The sequence below is a fragment of the Lycium barbarum genome, chromosome 11 (genome assembly GCF_019175385.1).
Source record: "Lycium barbarum isolate Lr01 chromosome 11, ASM1917538v2, whole genome shotgun sequence".
In the NCBI taxonomy this organism is placed as follows: domain Eukaryota; kingdom Viridiplantae; phylum Streptophyta; class Magnoliopsida; order Solanales; family Solanaceae; genus Lycium; species Lycium barbarum.
In genome coordinates this window covers 727875-747955 of record NC_083347.1, presented here as the reverse complement: position 1 = coordinate 747955, position 20081 = coordinate 727875, and the positions used below count along the sequence as shown (strand labels likewise).

At 36.7% G+C, this 20081-nt stretch overlaps 1 protein-coding gene across 4 annotated transcripts; it reads left to right on the top strand.

Moving 5' to 3' along the window:
• The first annotated feature begins 648 nt into the window (after positions 1-648).
• On the top strand, positions 649-19838 carry LOC132617320 (uncharacterized). Of its 4 annotated transcripts, none has more exons than XM_060332298.1 (11): positions 649-771; positions 4796-4962; positions 6326-6851; positions 7158-7305; positions 8887-8997; positions 10848-11880; positions 12715-12927; positions 13674-13743; positions 17391-17572; positions 17898-17964; positions 19442-19838. In XM_060332298.1, the coding sequence occupies exons 2-11, from the start codon at positions 4825-4827 to the stop codon at positions 19588-19590; spliced, it is 2637 nt and encodes an 878-aa protein (XP_060188281.1). In that variant the 5' UTR covers positions 649-771; positions 4796-4824; the 3' UTR covers positions 19591-19838. The 4 variants fall into 4 exon arrangements, with proteins under 4 accessions (XP_060188281.1, XP_060188280.1, XP_060188282.1 ...); XM_060332297.1 differs by lacking the exon at positions 649-771 and adding an exon at positions 2548-2702; XM_060332296.1 differs by lacking the exon at positions 649-771 and adding an exon at positions 2636-2745.
• Positions 19839-20081: the final 243 nt, after the last annotated feature.

Below are 20081 nucleotides of genomic sequence, written 5' to 3'. Positions count from 1 at the left end.
TTTGGGCAATAATGAGTTGGACCGAAACGGGCTAAAATTCGGCTGGGTCATAATCCGGCCAACTATATCCAATTTTTTTTAAGGGTCAATTTTCTAGAAATACATTTTTGGTGCTTCGAGAAAAACATTTTCCTTCGTATCAAATACACCCAAAACTTATAAGATACGTGATACAAGAAAAGTGAATACATACAAAAAATAAAGTAAATATCAAGCAATACACACAAAGTAAAGTAAATCTTAAAAACGGGCTAGATTTGGATTGAATTGGAGATTATTTACTTTAAAATAATTTATGTTGGGTTGGACTAAATCAGCCCAATACAAAATTATTTTGAGCAAAGCCCATAACATTTTGGGCGGGCCACCAAAAGCTAGGCCATATTTGACACCTATAATGGAAATATTAATAGAGGGATGTTTTTGGTTAACTTTGGGAAACATAGAGGATGTTTTTGGTTAAGTGAAATATTATAAGGATGAAGTGGAAGTTGGGATGAAAAAAGAGGGATGATTTTTGTTAAAAAAACTCTACTTATGTTGACTGCTGTCTTAAATTACATTAAATGGTTTACATGCAATGCCAACTTTGATTACACACACAGGATTCACAAAATCTGACAATTCTGTAACTGTTTAAGCAAACATAAGAGTTTCATTTCATCACTTCACTTATACTAAAGTCACGCACATTCTCTATAGTTTCCCTCTCCAATTGTTGTTCCTCTTTTCAGTCTAAATGTTGGTTTATGTACCTTTGAATTTTATATGGTAATGGATTTTTCTAAGTGTTTCATTTTCCACTTTTTGTTAATACTAGTTTTATTTGCTTTTGTTGCATGATTCTTCAATGGGTCTGTTACATTTGGATGTAGGATTTTGTTGATTGTTGTTACTCTCTTCAGTGAAAGGTTTTTGTACCTTGAATTTGCATGGCAATGGATATATATGTCTGGTGTTTCATTTTTTTATGTTTATACTAGTACTTGATTTATTGTTTTTGTCCCATGATTTTTTACTAGGTCTGTGACATTTGTGTGGAGAGCTTTGTTTTTCGTGGGTTTTCGTTAGCGGATCCATTGGCTAGGTAAAATGGGGCAATTCTTCTTTTGGGGTGGTCTTTAAATTTTGCCCCTCAAATTGCTTATTTTTAAGTTTTGCTTTTCGCCTAAAACTCATGAGTTCCGGGTTCGAATCCTCGCTCAGTCAAAATTTTTTAAAAAAATCGCAAGGCAGAGTTTGAATTTCGCTTTGCCCCCTCTGGCAGAATTTTAGTTATGCTTAACTAAAAGTCTGCCGGAGGGGGCAGACTTTGCCTTGAGACATATATTTTATTTTATTTTACTTTTCAAGGCAAACTTTTAGTTATGCCTTAAGGAAAATTTTCGCCTTATGAGACATACTTTTAGTTATGCCTTAACTAAAAGTGTGCCTATAAGACATAACTAAAAGTATATCCCATAAGGCAGAACTTTAAGGCGGAACTTTTTCTTAAGGTATAACTAAAGTCTGCCTTATAAGGCAAAGTCTATGCCTTAAGGAAAAGTTCCGCCTTATGGGGCATACTTTTGGTTAAGCCTTAATTAAAAGTCTGACCCATAAGACATAACTAAACAATGCCTTAAGGAAAAGTTCTGCCTTATGAGGCAGACTTTTGGTTATGCCGGAGGCATAACTTTAGTTTTTCCTTGAGGAGTGTATGCCGGATCCGGCATACACGTCCTCTAGCCTTGTCTTGCGAAATTATATTTTTATTTATGCTTGAGCGGGGTTCGAACCCAGAACCTCTAAGTATTCGCCCACCTTTTCAAGCGAAGGGCAAAACTTAAAGACCACAAATATGAGGGGCAAAATTTAAAGACCACAAGTATGAGGGACAAAATTTAAAGACCACACCAAAAGAAGGGTAATCCGCGCAAAAAATGGGTAAAATATACTAGACTCAATTTTTATAATATTTCCATTATAATGATTTAAAAAAAAAATAGTTTCTGCTCATTTTTGGCCGAAATAACCGACGGACTTCAGTTGATTTTCATAAAAAAAATATTTAAATTTAAAATTGAAAAATGTCCCTCGATGGATGAAAATCGACGAATAAAATTGAGGGACACTATCAGAAAGACAATTATTTTTCTAAATTTTTAATTTTTTTAATTTATTAAAACTGACGGACGTTTGTTGGTTATTTTCGGGCAAAAATGGAACTTTTTTTAAAAGGGTTTTTTCTCGATATATTTGGCTTTTTTTTTTTGCAATGTGTACCTCTAAATGTGAATTTTCGTTAATTTCCCTTTTCCATTTCTCGTTAAATAGTTCGATGAATATTTTGTTGGAGACTAAAAGTGTTAACATTTGACTAATTTAAAGGACCAAACTATTAAATGCATACTTAAGAGACTATGTTTAACCTACTCTCATAGTTAAGGGATCAATTTTATCAACTTACGGTAAATTTAAAGGGCTAAAACTGTTAACTGCATAGTTAAGGGACAATTTATTTCTTTCTTCATTTGACCTTATCACAGCTGTTGACTGCTGTCTTAAAATAAATGTTTTACATGCACTACCAACTTTGTGTAATATCTGACAATTCTGTACTTGTATAGTATAAGCAAACACAAGGGTTTCATTTCATCACTTCACTTATAAATTCTCTCTAGTTTTCCTCTGCAATTGTTGTTCTTCTTTTCAGTCTAAAGGTTGGTTTCTGTACCTTTGAATTTTGTATGGAAATGGATTCTTGTAAGTGTTTCATTTTCTACTTTTCGTTAGTACTTGTTTTATTTGTTTTTGTTGCATGATTCTTTACTGAGTTTGTGACATTTATGTGGAGAATTTTGTTTATTGCTGTTCCTCTCTTCAACGAAAGGTTGGTTTGTGTACCTTTGAATTTTGTATGGAGATGGATTCTTGTAAGTGTTTCATTTTCTACTTTTCGTTAGTACTAGTATCATTTGTTTTTGTTGCATGATTCTTTACTGAGTTTGTGCCATTTATGTGGAGAATTTTGTTTATTGCTGTTCCTCTCTTCAACGAAAGGTTGGTTTGTGTACCTTTGAATTTTGTATGGAGATGGATTCTTATAAGTGTTTCATTTTTCTACTTTTTGTTTCTAGTTTTATTTGCTTTTGTTGCATGATTCTTTACTGGGTCTGTTACATTTATGTGGAGAATTTTGTTGATTGTTGTTACTCTCTTCAGTGAAAGGTGTTTGTACCCAGTGGCGGAGTTATGATTTTCACTAAGGGGTTAAAGAATATAAAAGAGTTAATAAACGAAGAAGCCAAGAGGTTTAAAATCTATTATATTTACATATAAATTATTTTAACCTTGTATATACAGTGTAATTTTTCGCCGGAAGGGTTCGGATGAACCCCTATCCACCACCTAGCTCCGTCCCTGTTTGTACCTTGAATTTTGTATGGAAATGGATATTTCTAGTGTTTCATTTTCTACTTTTTGTTAGTACTAGTTTTATTTGCATTTGTTGCATGATTCTTTGCTGGGTCTGTGACATTTGTGTGGAGAATGGTGTTTATTGTTGTTCTTCTCTTCAGCGAGAGGTTTTTGTACCTTGAATTTTGTATGGGAATGGTTATTTGTAGTGTTTCGTTTTCTATTTTTATTCTCGTTTTAGTTTTATTTGCTTTGGTTGCATGATTATCTAGTGGTATTGTGGCATTTGTGTGGAGAACTTTGTTTTTCTGGATTTTTGTTAGTAGATACAGAATTGTATAACCCTGAAGCACTTTGTCCTCCTTGCTCTTTAGCGAGAAAGAGAGTTATATTGTACCCAGAGTCCTCCCAAAAAGGGCCACATGGAACCCGCTCATATAGGTTAAAGGGGAAAAGTTCATGACTCTAGTGTTTCATTTTCTACTTTTATACCGCTACTAGTTTTATTTGCTTTTATTTTGTATTTGTAGTTTTTTCATTAAGTAGATTCAGAATTATAAAATCCTGAAGCGCTCTGTCCTGTTCGCTCTTTAGCGAGAAGGAGAAAGTTATTTTGTACCCAAAATCCTCCCAAAAAGGGCCACATTGAACCTGCCCATATAGGTTTAAGGGGAGAAGTTCATGACTTTAGTGTTCTGGTGGTCCTAACAAGCTGCTGCTTAAAGAGCCTTTCCTCTAGCTAATTGCTATACTCCCCCCTGTTTCAATTTGTTTGGCTTGATTTGGAGTACGAGGGTCAAACTAACTAATGTTCGGTGTCGGTGTGAATTCGGACATATAATATTCAATGTTTTTGAAATAAAATTTACATATTTAGAAACCACATAAAAAATACTATAAGTCACAATAGTTAACAATTCTCTACCTCCCAAGGTAGGGGTAAGGTTTGCGTATACTCTAACCTCCCCAGACCCCACTTTATGGGATTTCACTGGGTATGTTGTTGTTGTATGTTCAGAGAAAAGATCCTTTCACTGTCCAAATAGTAACTAAGACAAACAAATTGAAACGGAGAGAGTAATATTTTATATCTAGTTGATCGGCAATGGGTGTATTGTAATGATTGCGCTAGCGTTTTGGTGGTCCCAACAAGCTGCTCTTTTGTAGAGACTTCCCTCTAGCTAATTAGTGTAATATTTTACGCTGTATTTGATTGGAACTGGGCTTGTTGTAGTGTTTGCGTATTTACTTTCGCTGATCTTTCTATCCCTCCTACATGATTCTGCATTTTGTGTGGAAATCTCTGTTTTGACATTCCTTTTTACAACTGTAGAATAGTAAAACCACGAAGCAACTCACATCGGACTATCTGATTTTGGTTCTTTATTTTTATTAGCTTGTTTTCTTGCTGAGCAAAGGATAAGAATGGCATCAGAGTTGATTTCTACAGAGGAAGTGGTGAATACATTGCTGGAAAACTTAGTTGGTCCTCTGTTGCCTTTGAGAACATCCGCCGTTAAGGAAGCTCCCTCTCTTTCTCAGCAGCAATCTGTAGCCAAACAGGTCTTCTTTGGTTTCCTCTCACCCTTTCCTAAGGATGCGGGTTCTCTCTTTACCTTGTATACTCATTGCATGGTATTCTTTTTCGCATGATTTTTGACCGTTGACATTTGAAAAAGGAAGCATGCGTGATATCATTTTTTTTTTTGACAATGATAACATAAAAATAACTTAGTATTCCTTTTTAACGTACCTTTTATTTAAGACTTTTGAGGCTATGTTACAGTAACAGTGTGTTTGAATAACGAGATTGGACTTCCATCTTGTTTCTCAGTTCTCATCAACCTGTTATAAAGTTAGTTCAGTTGAAGGCAATTTAGAAACATTCTTGGAATGGAGAAGATTAATTTGTATGCCTTGAATGTCTTTCACTGTCACCAACACACACCTGAAAGAAACCGTAAGCAGAGAATGGAAATAAGTAATAAACTATATATCTCTTGTTTTAGATGAAGGTACTGATGTTCCATGTCCTACTCTTTAAATGTTGAAGGATACTAATTTGTGATAGATAGCAGAAAAGGGGGAATATATAAAAGAAAGAGACAGAGGTTGAATTGTTTCTACAGTAAACCGGTTAGCAAATTTATTTAGGTTGATTTCCTTGTTCACTTGATGTCCAGCAGCATTACAAATGCGTATAGCCTACTGATGATCTCGAATCTTTTGTTGGTATCCCTTTGCTACCTATAATTTCTTCCTGTATCAAATTTGAGGCAGTATTTAAGATTTTTTATTATCAGTTTGGACACAACTGGTTTAAGATTGAGGCATAGTTGTTATTGCTGTTCGTTAATCAGTTTGCTGCTTCATGTGGCTTTTATCCTCTCCACTGTTTTTGTATATGTACAGAATGTAAGTTTTTTGAGAAAGGTAATAATATAATTGATCATCAGCTCAAAGATTGTGCAGAAACCATATGTACAATTTCAAAAAAGAAAAAAACTCCTCCTTACAAGGATCCTATAGTACCTTTCAAGCATTTAGCATCATTCAGTAATTCTTCTTTACGCCACCAGAAGTGAAACAAAAACAAACAATTCATCTTGATCTTCTGTATTGGGTTGTAGTTATCTTCAAAGCCTCTTCAGTTTCTCTCCTACACAGCCACCACACACGTACGCACTATTTGCCACCACTTTTTCTGTCTAGCAAATCCTCCAGTACTGTTCCAACATTCTAGTAGCCCTCCTGTAGTCCTTGGCATAGTCCACCTGACTTCTCTCTCTCTCTCTCTCTATATATATATATATATATTTTTTTTTTTTTTATATTGGAGTAATGGATCAGCTTTGGCAACTTTATATAAAATGTAAGTTGTCCAATAAGATTTTCAGTTGACTTTTGAATTCTTTTCCTTCTTCAGTTGCATGCTGTTGTGTTGCTTTACAACTACTACCAGAGGAAGCAAAATCCACAGGCACAATTTTTAGATTTTGAGTCATTTTGCAAGTTGGCCATGGCTCTGAGGCCAGTGTTGGTGTCATATATGAAGTTTACGAATCAATCCAATACAACTGGCTCCAAGGACATGGACAATGATCTCTCGGTGACTGAAAAAGCAATCCAAGATGCTTGCAACATATCTTGGGCTTTGGATGCATCAAAAGATGTTCCGTCTATGAACAAATGGCTAATTGCAAAAGTATCTGTCCTACTACTAGACTCTAAGAAAGAAAATTGTTGGCTGCTTTTTGGTTCTGTTACTGAAGGGGTCTGGTCTCTCCTCGAAAAATGCCTTGACCTTCCCACTGCTGAAATAGAAGGTGAGGTGGAGACAAAACATCTACACAAAAAGAAGCGAACCAACATAAGACCAGTGACAGTAGAGCAAAAAGACGATGACTCTGGCTTTCAGCAGCTTGCATTTATAGCTGTCAAGGATGCGACAGGTACGTGAATTTCATAATTATTTGTAATATATTTCTAGATTGGCAAAAGTATTGTCCTCGACTGTTCTAGGTTAACCAGACAATCAAAAGTTGATTTCGTAAGTTCTTAGAATGCCTTTGCTTGGACAAGTCTCTTCAGTAGAGTTTTCTCATGCCTGAGCAGAGAAAGAATTGGTCGACAGAGCATTGACCTAGGCAGTGCGATCTTTCTGTTCCGTTTTATAAAAATGAACTGCTTGAGTTACAGGTTTGTCCTGATTTAGGGAGCGTTGTGTCATGTCTGATACTTTGCTTGACATGGAACAGGTATTTCTCGGTCTGACCTTATGGTTTTGGAGGAGCATGTGGTGTATTCACTAACTAAAGAGAAGACAGCGTCTTGCTTTTACATCATGCAATGTACCCAATCAACCAATCAGGACAATCAAAATCCTGTCAAGGAGACTCTCAAGAGGTTAGTTCTTGCCATTTAACTGCTTTGTCTTAGAGAATAATTGTTTTTTTTTTTCCAATTTTTTATCAATGGTATTGTAAAGATGGGATTTTTTCGACAAGAACTCTTGTATCTCCAGTCTTAGAATAGCTCATTTGTTTGATGATACTGCTACATTTTTTTTTTTTTTGAAACTGGTACTATAAGATGATACTGCTACTTTCTTGTGAAGAAATGATGTGATGGTTCCCCAAGTTCATCAAGATTTACTTTCTTTGATAGAATCATGTGAATCAGTAGAATGATTCATTTGTGTACACTCTTGTTAGCTGAAGAGCAACTCAAAGTAGGTTTATGGCACTATCTCGAGTTTGAAGATTGTAATTTCATTTTGTGTTTTTATGAGTCTAACATTGATGAACTTACAGTCAAAGAACAAACCCTAATTTTTTTTGATCAGGTAAAAATATTTTCATTCATAATCATTGCCACAACGGCTGTATACAAAGGGTATACCAAAAGATCAAGAATTTACAAAATATGATTCTCTACAAACTCCCCCCAATCCTCTATACAACTAGGAACTTTCTGTTTACACCAAAAGTAACTAAGAGAATGGAGGCCTCTCCTCAACTGAGAGGAACTCGACTCTACTCCTTCAAAAGCTCTCCTATTTCTCTCTCTCCACACTACCCACATGAACGCAAGTGGTACCACGTTCCAAGCCCTTCGTCTTCTCCTCCTCCGCCTCTTCCAACTGAACATCAAATCTTTCACAGTTCTTGGCATTACCTAATGTGTGTGAAACTACCTGAACATATCCCACCATAATCTCATACTAAGCCCACAATGTAGAAGAAGGTGATCGACATCCTCACATGTCTCCTTGCACATGTAAAACCAACTGACGCAGACAACCTTCCGCCTTTTAAGATTTGCCGCTGTCAAAATCACCCCTCTAGAGGCTAGTCAAGTGAAAAAAAAAAAAAACCTTTCTCGGCACACTTGGAACCCATATTGCATTACATGTGAAATCAACTAACCAAAAGTTTCTCATAAAAAGACTTCACAGAGAACACTCCATTGTTTCCCAAGCCCCACCACCACAAATCGGGATTAACCGTCGGATTGACTTGCCTATGAAGTAAGTCTATCAATCTATAAACTCACTCACTTCCCAATCTTGAAAATCTCTTCTAAAGGTCAAATACCAAAAAGTCTCTCCACCTTGTGTCCCCCTAATTTGTTGAATTGTCAAGTCTCTTTGGGAAGATATTCTATACCACTGTGGAATTCATCCTTCAAGAAAATATTCCCACACCAATTATGTCCTCAAAAGTATACTCTACTCTCTTCTCCTACCTTGAATGATATATTTTCCGCGGAATAATCCCATCCCTTCATGATATCCCTCCACAAACCACACCCAAAAAGCAAGTCGATATCTCTAATTCTCCAACCCCCATCTGTGATCCCATACTTATCAACTACGTAAAGTCAAAAGGCATAATTGCTTATATAATTTTTGAATAGCATTGATTCGTATATTCTGGTACTGTTGCTACTAGAAAAAGTAAAGTGATAACTGTTTTATCTCTGTAGTTTACAGGGCCCACTGGTGAAAAGGAGTTCTGGTGGTTGGTCCACTACAGAAGTAGTTGAGCACTTTCATCTGCTTCCCTATGCCAGTATCATGTCAGCCTTTTTTCCGAGGTATCTTCATTTTCATTTGGCCTTTGTTTGTGGTGAGCTTTCAGTATATCTTGCTTTATAGTCATTTGGTGCCTGACTTAATTGGGTTATAACTTAATGTCTCTGTCTGTCTCAGCCATATTTATTTAGTTCCTTATAAATAAAAGACTTTCAGCCACATCATAAATTCCTTCTGAAGCTTGAGTACCTTTAGATACTACTGAATCAACCTTTATGGTACTCTTCATATTTTAGGTTTTGGTTCTTCAAGTTGTTACATGTCCACTGAAATTGAACCTTGATGCTTGGGCCTAGTCGGTCTTGCAGCAGTCTACATGCCTACTTAGCAACTTTGTGCGATCAAATTGACGAAGGCCAACATATGCATAACTTATATTTTGTAATTTTGCTTGATTCCTTTAGGCCTAACATGCAATTGAACAAGACTAGTAAAGTAAGGAAAGGATAAGGAAATTAGTCCTGAATAAGGGAGAGCTAAACGAACATCATACGAAATAAATTAATCCTACCTTTATTTAAAGATATTTTTTCTTCTGATAACCGAGAAAACCCCGGCTAGTGGCACTTGGTTTGAAACTCGGCAGATATAGCCCCGTTCTACCCTTCTCCACTTAAATACCGTATGCGGCAGCATTTGAACCCATGTTATGCGCCTAATCCACACATCGCAAGCTGCAATGTTACCACTAGATGAAAGCCCCGGGGGATGTAGAGAACTATATTGATTATGGGAATCAGAAACAAGTGATTTATTTAGGTAACTTGGTACTAACTTGTAAGATTGAGCTATTTTCAGTTGAATGATGTGTTATAGCGAAAGATTTAGTCCTCTTCAGCTCTATGTCTGATCGGAGCCTACACTGTATATAATATATGTATGTTAATTGACCTGATCAAAATATATACGTCCCTTGAGCTAAAGTGGGGGAGTAGTGCGAGGGATAGGGAGAAAGTTGGGAGCCAGGTAAGATGTATGCATATGTATATTTTACTGTACTGCAGGTTCTTGTGTGTTCCAACTGTTGGTTTGTGTTATAAGAGGTTATGGGACTGGAATTTAGGGTATTATGTTGGTCATCTGTTCAAGTTCTCTTAAGTTTCTTTCCCTTTAATTTATTTGTGACAAAGAAAATAAATCGGGTGGTGGTTCTTGAAGTAGCAATAAGTGAAAGCCTTGGTCTTGTCATGTATTTGCTTATGTTACGTGGCTAGCTGTATGGAAGGTATCTAGACTTCTTTATGAGCTTGACCTTTTCTTGCAAGTACTAGGCAGCTAGTTCTGCCATGCTTTCACCCTTCTGCAAAAGGGGTACTGTTTTTATGCCTTCTCCTTTTTTCCGGATTAATATTTTGATAGGTATAAATCAAAGCTCCTGAGATTTAATCCGTGTCAGTTTTGTTACTTTTGGAATATGTTAGCTTCATTTCCGAGTTTTGTTGGTGCACTTTGAATATCTGTAAACTGTATTTGAGTTTTATTTCAGAAGTTTATTCGATATAAACCCATTTTGTTGAGAACCTAAACCCCATTCCCTACAAAATATTTGCAGTAATCATTCTCATGCCTTTATATACGTTACACACATAAGTTTATTTATATTCCAATTCTCTTAACAGGTAACACATTCTCCAATTTTAGTAATTTACAAGCTAGTTCTAAAATGCAGATTCTCTTGAGTCGTGTTGTGAATGTCAAGGGAGTTGATTGAATTATGTTAAATCACATGTACTAATATGCTACATTTGTTTGTTATAAACAAGATAGCAAATAACCCAGATCTAACATGTCTTTCACACTTATATTCTGTATGAGGTTAGCACTTTATTGACAAGCTACCAAAATGATGCAGAGAAGTTTCTCGTGTGGAGGGCTCAAATACCAGAAGCCGTGAGGATATAGCGGACAATTGTGAAAAAGAAGTTTCTGAGAGCAGAATCTCATTGTTTGATCAAAACGTGGGCAACGTAAGCATCATGAGTGCTAAAGGTTCACACAGTGCTTGCAGTATTTTGGTCAATGACAATAATGACAGAAATGCCAACCCTGCAGACTCTTTTAGTGCAGAGGTTGTTGCCAATAACAGTTGTGCAAAGAATACAGGGTACCAGAAAGATTTTGTGAAGGAAAATGATGTGCACCATGAAAGAGTGAGTGCCTATGGGAGTTTTAGTGGTGAAGCCAAAGAGGCAAGTGCTAGTAAAGGATGGCAGAGCATAGGGGAAAAGATAGAAAAGATGGAAACAAAGACACCTAATGAAAGCTTAGTTGGAACCAAGTCAGACTGTATAAACCTAGAAATTTCAGAGGCAAAAGACGGTGATGGTCCCCTTGAAAAAGTTAGTCATCCTGCAGTTGGTCAAGAAGCAACTGCAGTAGATGGCTCCCATAGGATAAGGAAAAGTGAAGAAGCTGGAAGAGATGGTTCAACTAGAAATAAAGAAATTGTAGATTTCAGTGGTGATAAGCTAACTGGTGTCAACTTGGAATGTTTAAATGAAACAAGTAACAAGGTACACCATGAAAATATCCGAGACAATGAAGATTCAACTGCGAAAGAACCGTGTGCTAACATCAACCGCCCAAGGACACTAGAAGAGAAAGCTGAGGAGCTGGTGAAATCCACTAAAAGCTGTGAAATCAATGATTTTAATGATAAAGAGTTAGCTGGTGCTCGTCGTAAACCTTTGGAGGTGCAAATGAATGATGGTTATTCTAGTTCTCCTACCAGGCCTCAGAGGATGGATATTGATGCATGTATTCCCTTCTCCAAAAATGGAAATAACAGTAAGGATTGTAAGCTTACCACAGAAGTTTATCAGCACCAGAACAAGAGGATGAGGGAGAGTGGTGGAGAAATCATTGGAAGTGGCGTAATTTGCAAGGTAGACAATTTCAGTTAATATAGTAAAAGTCTTGGATTTATGATGCTGACTCTTATTTGTTCTTATTAATCCTCCCTTTCTCTTTTCAAGAGCATTCATGAAATTTTCCACTGGGGATGAGTTAGCGATCATATTTTAAGCAAAGGAAATTTCATGTAGATGTTGCAGAATTTTATTATAATACACCTCTTTTCTTCTTTTGCTAAAGTTTTTACAGTTGTGTATTCTTTGCGGGTCCCACAGCAGACATTAATCCATTCCTTTATAAATCTGTAGTACATTCAGCTGCATTTCTTAGTGATAGTATTAGTAGTACAACAACAACATACCCAGTATAATCCCAGCAGGTGGGGTCTGGGGAGGGTAGAGTGTACCCAGACCTTACCCTTACCAAATAACAAACTTTGCCTTTTTGGAAAAAAGAAGTCAAAAGAATTGGGTGGACTAAATTGGAGGGGAATCTGTGGTGGAGGTTATAGTTTTATTCTTCGGGAAGGACATACAACTGCTGCCCTTTTCTTTTGGATGACAGTGGTTTCTGGGCCAGCTTGCGCACACCTGACTATTCCACTGGGTACTTGTTATCTCCCACTAGCACAAGTACTGGGTAACTCTGCCTACCAAGGCTTGGGCAGATGAGAAGAAATCACTTAGTGTTTTTTTGCCATTTTGACCTGAAACCTCACGGTTCTCCGCCCACTTCATTGACCGCTAGGCGACACCCTTGGGTGCCAACTTAAGTTGATAGATGTCATTATTTTTTCCTGGAGATGGGAAGAGGGGTCTTTCATTCTTCATTTTATTGTCATATTTGATACCAAGCCTTATTTGCAGGCACCAAGAACTGATGAGGGGAAGGCTGATAAGGAGCGTGGCCTTTCCGCTACCTCACCCAATCAAAATGGGATTTCTGTGGCACATACTGCACTTGTTCCTCACAAGCATGAATCTATGGATATAGGCGATTTACCAACTGTTTTGGCTTCAAAAGAGAAGGCTTTGACACAAATTTCCCTTGACATTCTTCTTCATAAACGAGAGAAACTGGTAATTTAATGTTTGGTATCACCTAGAGTATATGTGGTCAAGCCGTTCTCAAAAAGAGTATGTGGTCAAGAGCCTTGTCATTTGTTTATTTTATATGAATGTTGCAGTTATTCCTTGATCTATTTAAAGCTGAAAGTCAGTGTTCAGGAAGTTTGGAGATGTCCTTTTTTTGTGTCAGGTCTTATAGACAACAGAGCAATGGATTCCGAACTAAAATCCAATTGCTGCTCTTAGCGATATACTTGTGCCTTTTTCCAGATCTATGCTAACGAGTTGATAATTCAATTTATTATTGCTTATATGGCCACATTTATTTTTCCTTATCCCTTCGATCTTCTTAAGTATATTTTAGTCTATCTTAATTGTTTTTCATCTGACTTCCATTTAATCCAATTGAGAAACTAAGTTCACCCATTAATTCCTCAAGTTGGACTGTTGTAAGACGAAGACTATGAATTGTGATGTATATTTTATCTGACCAGTTAAAACTTGTGTCAATGTATCAAGAATTTCAACCTTCAAAATATAGTCGGTAATTTGTTCTGGTCCTTAACTATGTACTCTTAATGGGCCAAAAGTCTTGTGGGGTTTTCCTTTCTCTGTCTATTATTCTTTTTGAATTATTTTACTATTTGTTTTCTTATTTCCATAATAGAGATTCCGTGGAGTAACTTTTTAATCTGATTAGCGGAGCTTACACATTATTTGGTTCTCACTAATATCCATTTGCATTCATTTCTTTGCAGTATCATCAACAACTTAAAATAGGAGATGAAATGGCATTATGTGATAAAAGTATTCAAAGAATCTTTGAAGGTATGATTTCTATCTCAGGCTTTAGTAGCTTCATTTTGTTTCAGTTTCTTTGTGCTAGCTTTACTCTATTTACATGGCTTGGTACTGTGGTTCAAAATTATTATCTTCTGTTTGTTGTTTATTTTTCCTCCCTCTCTTGTTTGGTTTTTTTTTTTTTTTTTTTAAGAAATGGAATGTGAATGAACTAAGTTTCTATCCCAAAATTTGTTGCCTCTTATCTCCTTATAGACCCATTTTGTTCCAAGCTGACATGGTGAGTGTGTAGTGGGCAGGTCGGAAACGAAACCTTCAGGAGATTCATCATAGTTAGACTTTTTTCATGATGGTTGGCAACCTACCCGCATCGCTTCTTTAATACATGCTTGGGAATGAAGTCAAAACTACAGCAATTACAATCGTTTGTTTTCTTTCTTTCTTAAGCAATCAGATACAGTTGTGCATAAAAGCTGCACCCACAACAACTAGAAAGATACCAATATTATATCTTACATCGTAAGTGTATTGCCAGTTGTATGGACATATAATAGAGTTCATACTGTAACTGTTACGCATGGACAAAAGACGACATGGTGCTTTTGTCACGCCTCAAATGGAGACTTGGCCGGCACCTAGTGCCTACCAACTTGCACCGAGCATTATAACATAATAAATACCCAACTCATATTCACGTAACTCAATTTATTAACTTAATAACAAAATGAGAGAAATAAAGTAACTCCCTTGATGATCAAAGTACATCAACCATAAACTAGACATAAGTAGAAATGTCATTTGCGATGCCATATGAGTACCCATTGCCCAAAATAATATAAATCCTCTATGGAGCGTCTATGACGCTACAAATAAAATAATAAAGTTATGGGGCCATCCCATATTAAACAAAAGTATACAACTGAAATAGAGTGATCCCATGCAAAGGTGGGCTCACCACAAGTAGAAAGTTGTAGGAACTCTAGCCCATATGTTGACCGCCCTGCACCTGATCGTCTACTAAATCTGACACCGTTTAATCAAAGGATGCCCGAGTATTGGAGTACTCAGATATGTGGCATAGCCGCCACTCGTGCTGGGGCAAGAGTTATACAACTATATATATGTAAAGAAAATAATGAGCACATGAAAGATAATATAAATAAGCGATTAATTTTATTAAAAAATTAAATGGAAGCATTTAAATTTATCCCAAATGCCCAAAATGAGCATAAATCTATTATGACATTATTATGATCATTAAAGTGTGTCACACGTCATTATAGTTCGTAAATTCAATATTTGTATCTCAAGAGTCTCACAAACAGGTGAAGAAATGCATCGGTGTACCATCCTCGAAGTCTGACGTACTCTCTCACCAGACAGGCTATATGTAATTCATCGGGATACCATCGTCGAAGTCTGACATACTCTCCCCGGCAGATAGGCTACATGTAATGCATTAAGGATCCAAGAAGTCCAATCTACTCTCCCAACTGGATTGACAAAAAAATATATATATTTATCTCATTTTGTAAAACCATGGCTTGTAGCCAAATCGCATTTCTTTGTAATGCATCAAAGATCCAAAAATTTCAATCTACTCTCCTGACTGGATAGGCATCGTATAATTTTCTCAACGTAATTTATCTCAACTCATGGCATGTTAGCCGAACTCCTCTTTCTTTAATTCGTTTAACTCATCTCGTTACTTTAAATGAAAAGCAAGGGGAAAGAGGTATAATACTATTATTCGAAGCATATGATAAGTTTATAACCAACAAATTGTGAGTAGTGTAGAATCGATGTAGAATTTGCCCAATAATCATAGACACTCGGTATAAGATTCAACACTTGGTCATACCAACATTTCCAAAGAGTAAACCATGTACGCTTGTCCCGCACGTGCATGGAATCTCATTTAAGTTATTATTAGACGTCATGAGTTAGCTTTGTAAACACACAAGAAGCTAGAAGCTCGACATACCCCAAAGTCGCTTTAATTTAGCTAAAGTCTAGTTGGTCGTCCCAATGATATCTACAACTTCAATCTACATAGAAGAACTCATATTTATTATTAATAAAGTATCCCCACAATATAAGTTTAGTCTACGAAGTGTCCGACACTTAGATTAAATTCTCAAGGTTTCCTAAATTAACCCATGTTGGTGATATCATTCTCAATAACTTTAAGGACCTCAATAATGGTTGTCATGCTTTTTCTCGAGCCGAGGGTCTTTAGGAAATATCCTCCCTACCTCCCAAGGTAGGGGTAAGGTCTGCATACACTCTACCCTCCCCAGACCCCACTATTGGAATTACACTGGGTATGTTGTTGTTGTTGTAATAATGGTGTAGCTATCTTCATTTGAGTTGTTAAAATTCAACATTCAAGTCTCAACATCACTATTCCATCTTCTCCTCCACCAAACGACCAACACCATTAATAACAAGCGAGGCTTACACATTTATGGTCACTCCAACAACAAATCAACTCGAATAATACCTTTCACAACCACAAATACTCATAAATAACTCATATATATATCATTTACTCCCTTCGTTTCAATTTGTGTGCCTGGTTTTGACTTGCATGGAGTTTAAGAAAGTAAAAGAAGATTTTTGAATCTTGTGTTCTTAAATTAAAGATATGTAGAATGTACCAAAATACCCTTTAATCATGTAGTTATAAACATGTCATTTGGAAAGTTGGAATTAAAGAGTTGCCAAAAAGGGAAAGATGCATTCTTTTTTAAACGGACTAAAACGGAAAGTCAGACAAACAAATTGAAACAGGGAGTACAAGTGTAGAAACTACCTTCTTGAAGAAACCCCAAAATTCAACTTTTGGGAATTTTTAAAGATCCGTAGAGTTCTTGTTGAAACCTACCCAATTCAAAGGTGTAATGGTGTTAATATGGGCATTTACTAATCCCAACTAACACAAGTTATTGATAGAAATTTACCTGAAGCCGTTAGAGAAGGAGGTTGGCCGAGAGCTCTTGAAAAAACCACACTTAGCTCCATTCGTTGCCTTTACAAATTGTGAACTGGTTTTCATTCTTTTCCTTTGGCCGGGACCCCGCCTAATGGGTAAAAATCTGTTGTCTGCAATTCGTGACCCAAACGGTTTAAAATGTTATATGCATCACTGAAACATTTTGGTCCTTTTTAATACTCTCTGGTGTGTTGCACCAATTCCCCCTTTCTTTGCCTTGCTTTTTATAACTTTATCACCTATTTGAATATGATTAATAATTTATACTTTGTCCATATACCTCCTAATCATATATATAAGTATTAACATGTCCGAAGATATTTTTCTTAAACCGTCATCGTTGTTGGTACAATAAAATATTTCCTATTTTCGTTAGCCCGCTTAAAGTGTTAAACTCAAACCAAAATTTTCAGGGACGCTACAGCTTTGACTAAAATAGTTTCATTTTTTTTTTTTTTTTTTCTTCTTTCCTGTGTTGGAGAGGTAAGGGGGACAGCATAGTTGTGAACTATTTATCAGGCTTTTGTGGCCAAGTTTCCTTGTGGAGGTTTTGATTGCTAGTCAAGTTTTGGTAGTTTCTTGGAGTTGTGAACTACTCAAAACCGCTAGATCATGAAGACATGAACTTGATCTAAATTTCTGCAGGTCAATGTTCTCATGTTATTTTAATGCCTTGTAGGTGGCAAAGACAATTTGCCTCTAAAACTAGATACAGTATTGGACTTCTCTGAAGAAATGCGCTTGAAGGATAGAGCTGCTATCCAAGAAGGCCATCAACCTGACGAAGAGCTTGGCTTGCTTCAATCTATGAGTGAAAGGAAATTGTCCAAAGCTGTACGCACTCCAAGACGTGCATGCCAGGCATGTGTTGGCATCAGAACTTTCTTCAATTTTATCTCCTCTTTTATTAGTGCTTGTTCCATGCTTTATAACTTGATCCTTTTCATACAGATTATTGATGTCTTGTGCTCTTGGTCAAGCATCATGTCTGATAATTTGTCCCTGTGCCCCTTAATGTGTTGGTCGATCCTTAGGAAATGCTTGTGTTTATCAATATTATCAGCATATTCTGTGTTCTCTTTTATGATCGCTCACATATTTCCATTTTCTGATCAGCATCTTATGAAGCATTTAAAACCTTATTGTCATTTCCCCCCACTAAATGCAATGGTTTTTCTTTTGGCAGGACTTGTATCAAATTTGTTGTGTGAATAACTGGATGGTTCCATCATATAGTCAGTCAGCAACAGATGGTACGACATTTTACATTGATGCGACTTTTTCTTTTCTAATAAAGATGGTGTGACTGACCATGGATTGTTGGCGGTTGGACTTGAAAGCGGGTTCGACTGTGAATTTGCATTAGGCAACGTATCCATTGGAATTGGAGGGGAAAGTTAGGGGTCATATAAGGCTAAGGGTGAGTTTCAACTGTTGAGGTACCTTTTGGGTTAAAACTCAAGAGGAAAAACCGTGAAGCATAAAAGCCTTTGGGCTTGGGCCGTGACCGACAGTTGAGAACATCTGGTTGCTGATCGTAGAGAGAAAATGTTTCTTGAAATAAAGAGATGGCAGTAAATGTTCCTTTAAAAGAATACAAAAAGACGTGAACTTAATTTTCCTTTTGGCCTGTTGGACCCTGATGCTGACTTATCTCCCATAAAAAATGACAAGATCACACCATTTTTTATTTGCACAAGCAGTTACAAATCAGTTTATTCTGTTACGAGACTAGGAGTAAATAGGTGTATACTTTTCTCACTTTATTCGTCTCCCAGGCTTACGTGCTTGTACTGGTGGATGTTTATGCATACTTGCTCTCAGACTTTCTCACTGGCACTTTCCCTGCAACTTTGGCACATCACTCATACTTTTCTACTCTGCTGACCTTGTCTTGGGTTTCCTTATGTCATCCAAAGATTCTTTTCAACCGCATCCAATGAGCGGTTTGACAACATAAGCCTCATCTTCAACCATATCATGTGATGATTCTTTCATGTACAGCCCTTACCTACCCAGACCTTTGCTTCACATCACGTTATGATTTTGAAATACGATGTGATTCCCCATTTAGGCATTTTAGTACAAATACTTAATAAGTCAGGTCAATTTGGAATAGGTTAGACAACTTTGTTAAAATATAGTAAAAAAGAGTCCTTTTTGGATTTGGTAAGACAACTTTGTTAGAATATTAGTTTTTTTCTTTGATTAATCTTTTGGCTTTTTATTGTTCATTGACCCCAAAAGAACAGCATCTTTTAACATGAAACCCACTTTGGACATTTCCTTCCCATGATAATTTCTTCATTTTGTTCTGTGAACTTCCTGCATTGACTCCGTTTCTTTTGAGCCGAGGGTCTATCGGAAACAGCCTCTCTACCCCGAAAAGGTAGAGGTAAGGTCTACATACATCCTACCCTCCCCAGACCCCACTTGTGGGACTACACCGGGTATGTTGTTGTTGGTTCTGTGAACTTCCTAATATTTTGTTCTATTTTTCCATCAATGCTGTGCTACTGAACATACTGCATTTAAGGGGGGTTTCATCTGTTGGACAAGCTAGTAATACCTATTTGTTGTCTGAAACACAGTTTCCCGTGACAAAAAGGAAACCCGAAATTTCCAATTTTGGCTGCTAAAACCTTATAGAATCTACTTTTATGACATTTAATGGTATTCATTCCTTAACATTCCAGATTCAACTAATCTTTTGTGTTCACTTTCTCATAGGTGGATTTAATGCTATAGTTACTGTAAGGGGGCCTAAATTTCTTTGCTCTTGTGAGAGTGATCTGCAGCCCAGCACCTCTGAAGCACGCGAGTCGGCTGCATTTCAGATGATTACCAATCTACAGCCAAAAGCGGACAACACCCATTAGATTGCATGATAGCAAGGAAACATGAACACCCAACATTTTCAAATCCTATTAATGGTGACCATACTATTAATTCCATAGTACTGTATTGATTTCATTGTTGTCCAGAAGCAATTTATATGTGCCTTTGAGCTGAAATTTCTTAGAATTTCAGTTGTTTGCATCACATATTGGTGCTTTGAACATTTATTAAGGCCAAATTCACAGACGACCCCTTGAAGTTGGCTTTAGTTTTCATTTGAACACCTCAACTTAGGCCAATACCTATTGAATGCTGATGTCTATTGAATTATGTGCTGCCAATATTGCCCTAGCTTAACCTAGATATTTGAATCGAACATGGAGTTTGCAAACTATATGCTGCCAATAAGGGGGTTTTCAGTACTACCTAAGTACTGGTCTATAATACAAAGTTGTTACCTGTTTAAAAAAAAACTGTAAGCTGCCAATATTAGCCCAATCATATAAACTTTATCGGAAAGTAAAGACTGTTA

What these genes read in the sequence shown, in the direction of transcription:
- LOC132617320 (XM_060332296.1), top strand. An exon ending in AGCAATCTGTAGCCAAACAG is followed by an intron (nt 4,963 to 6,325) that starts GTCTTCTTTGGT and finishes TTCCTTCTTCAG; the next exon opens with TTGCATGCTGTTGTGTTGCT. An exon ending in GAAGTGGCGTAATTTGCAAG is followed by an intron (nt 11,881 to 12,714) that starts GTAGACAATTTC and finishes CCTTATTTGCAG; the next exon opens with GCACCAAGAACTGATGAGGG.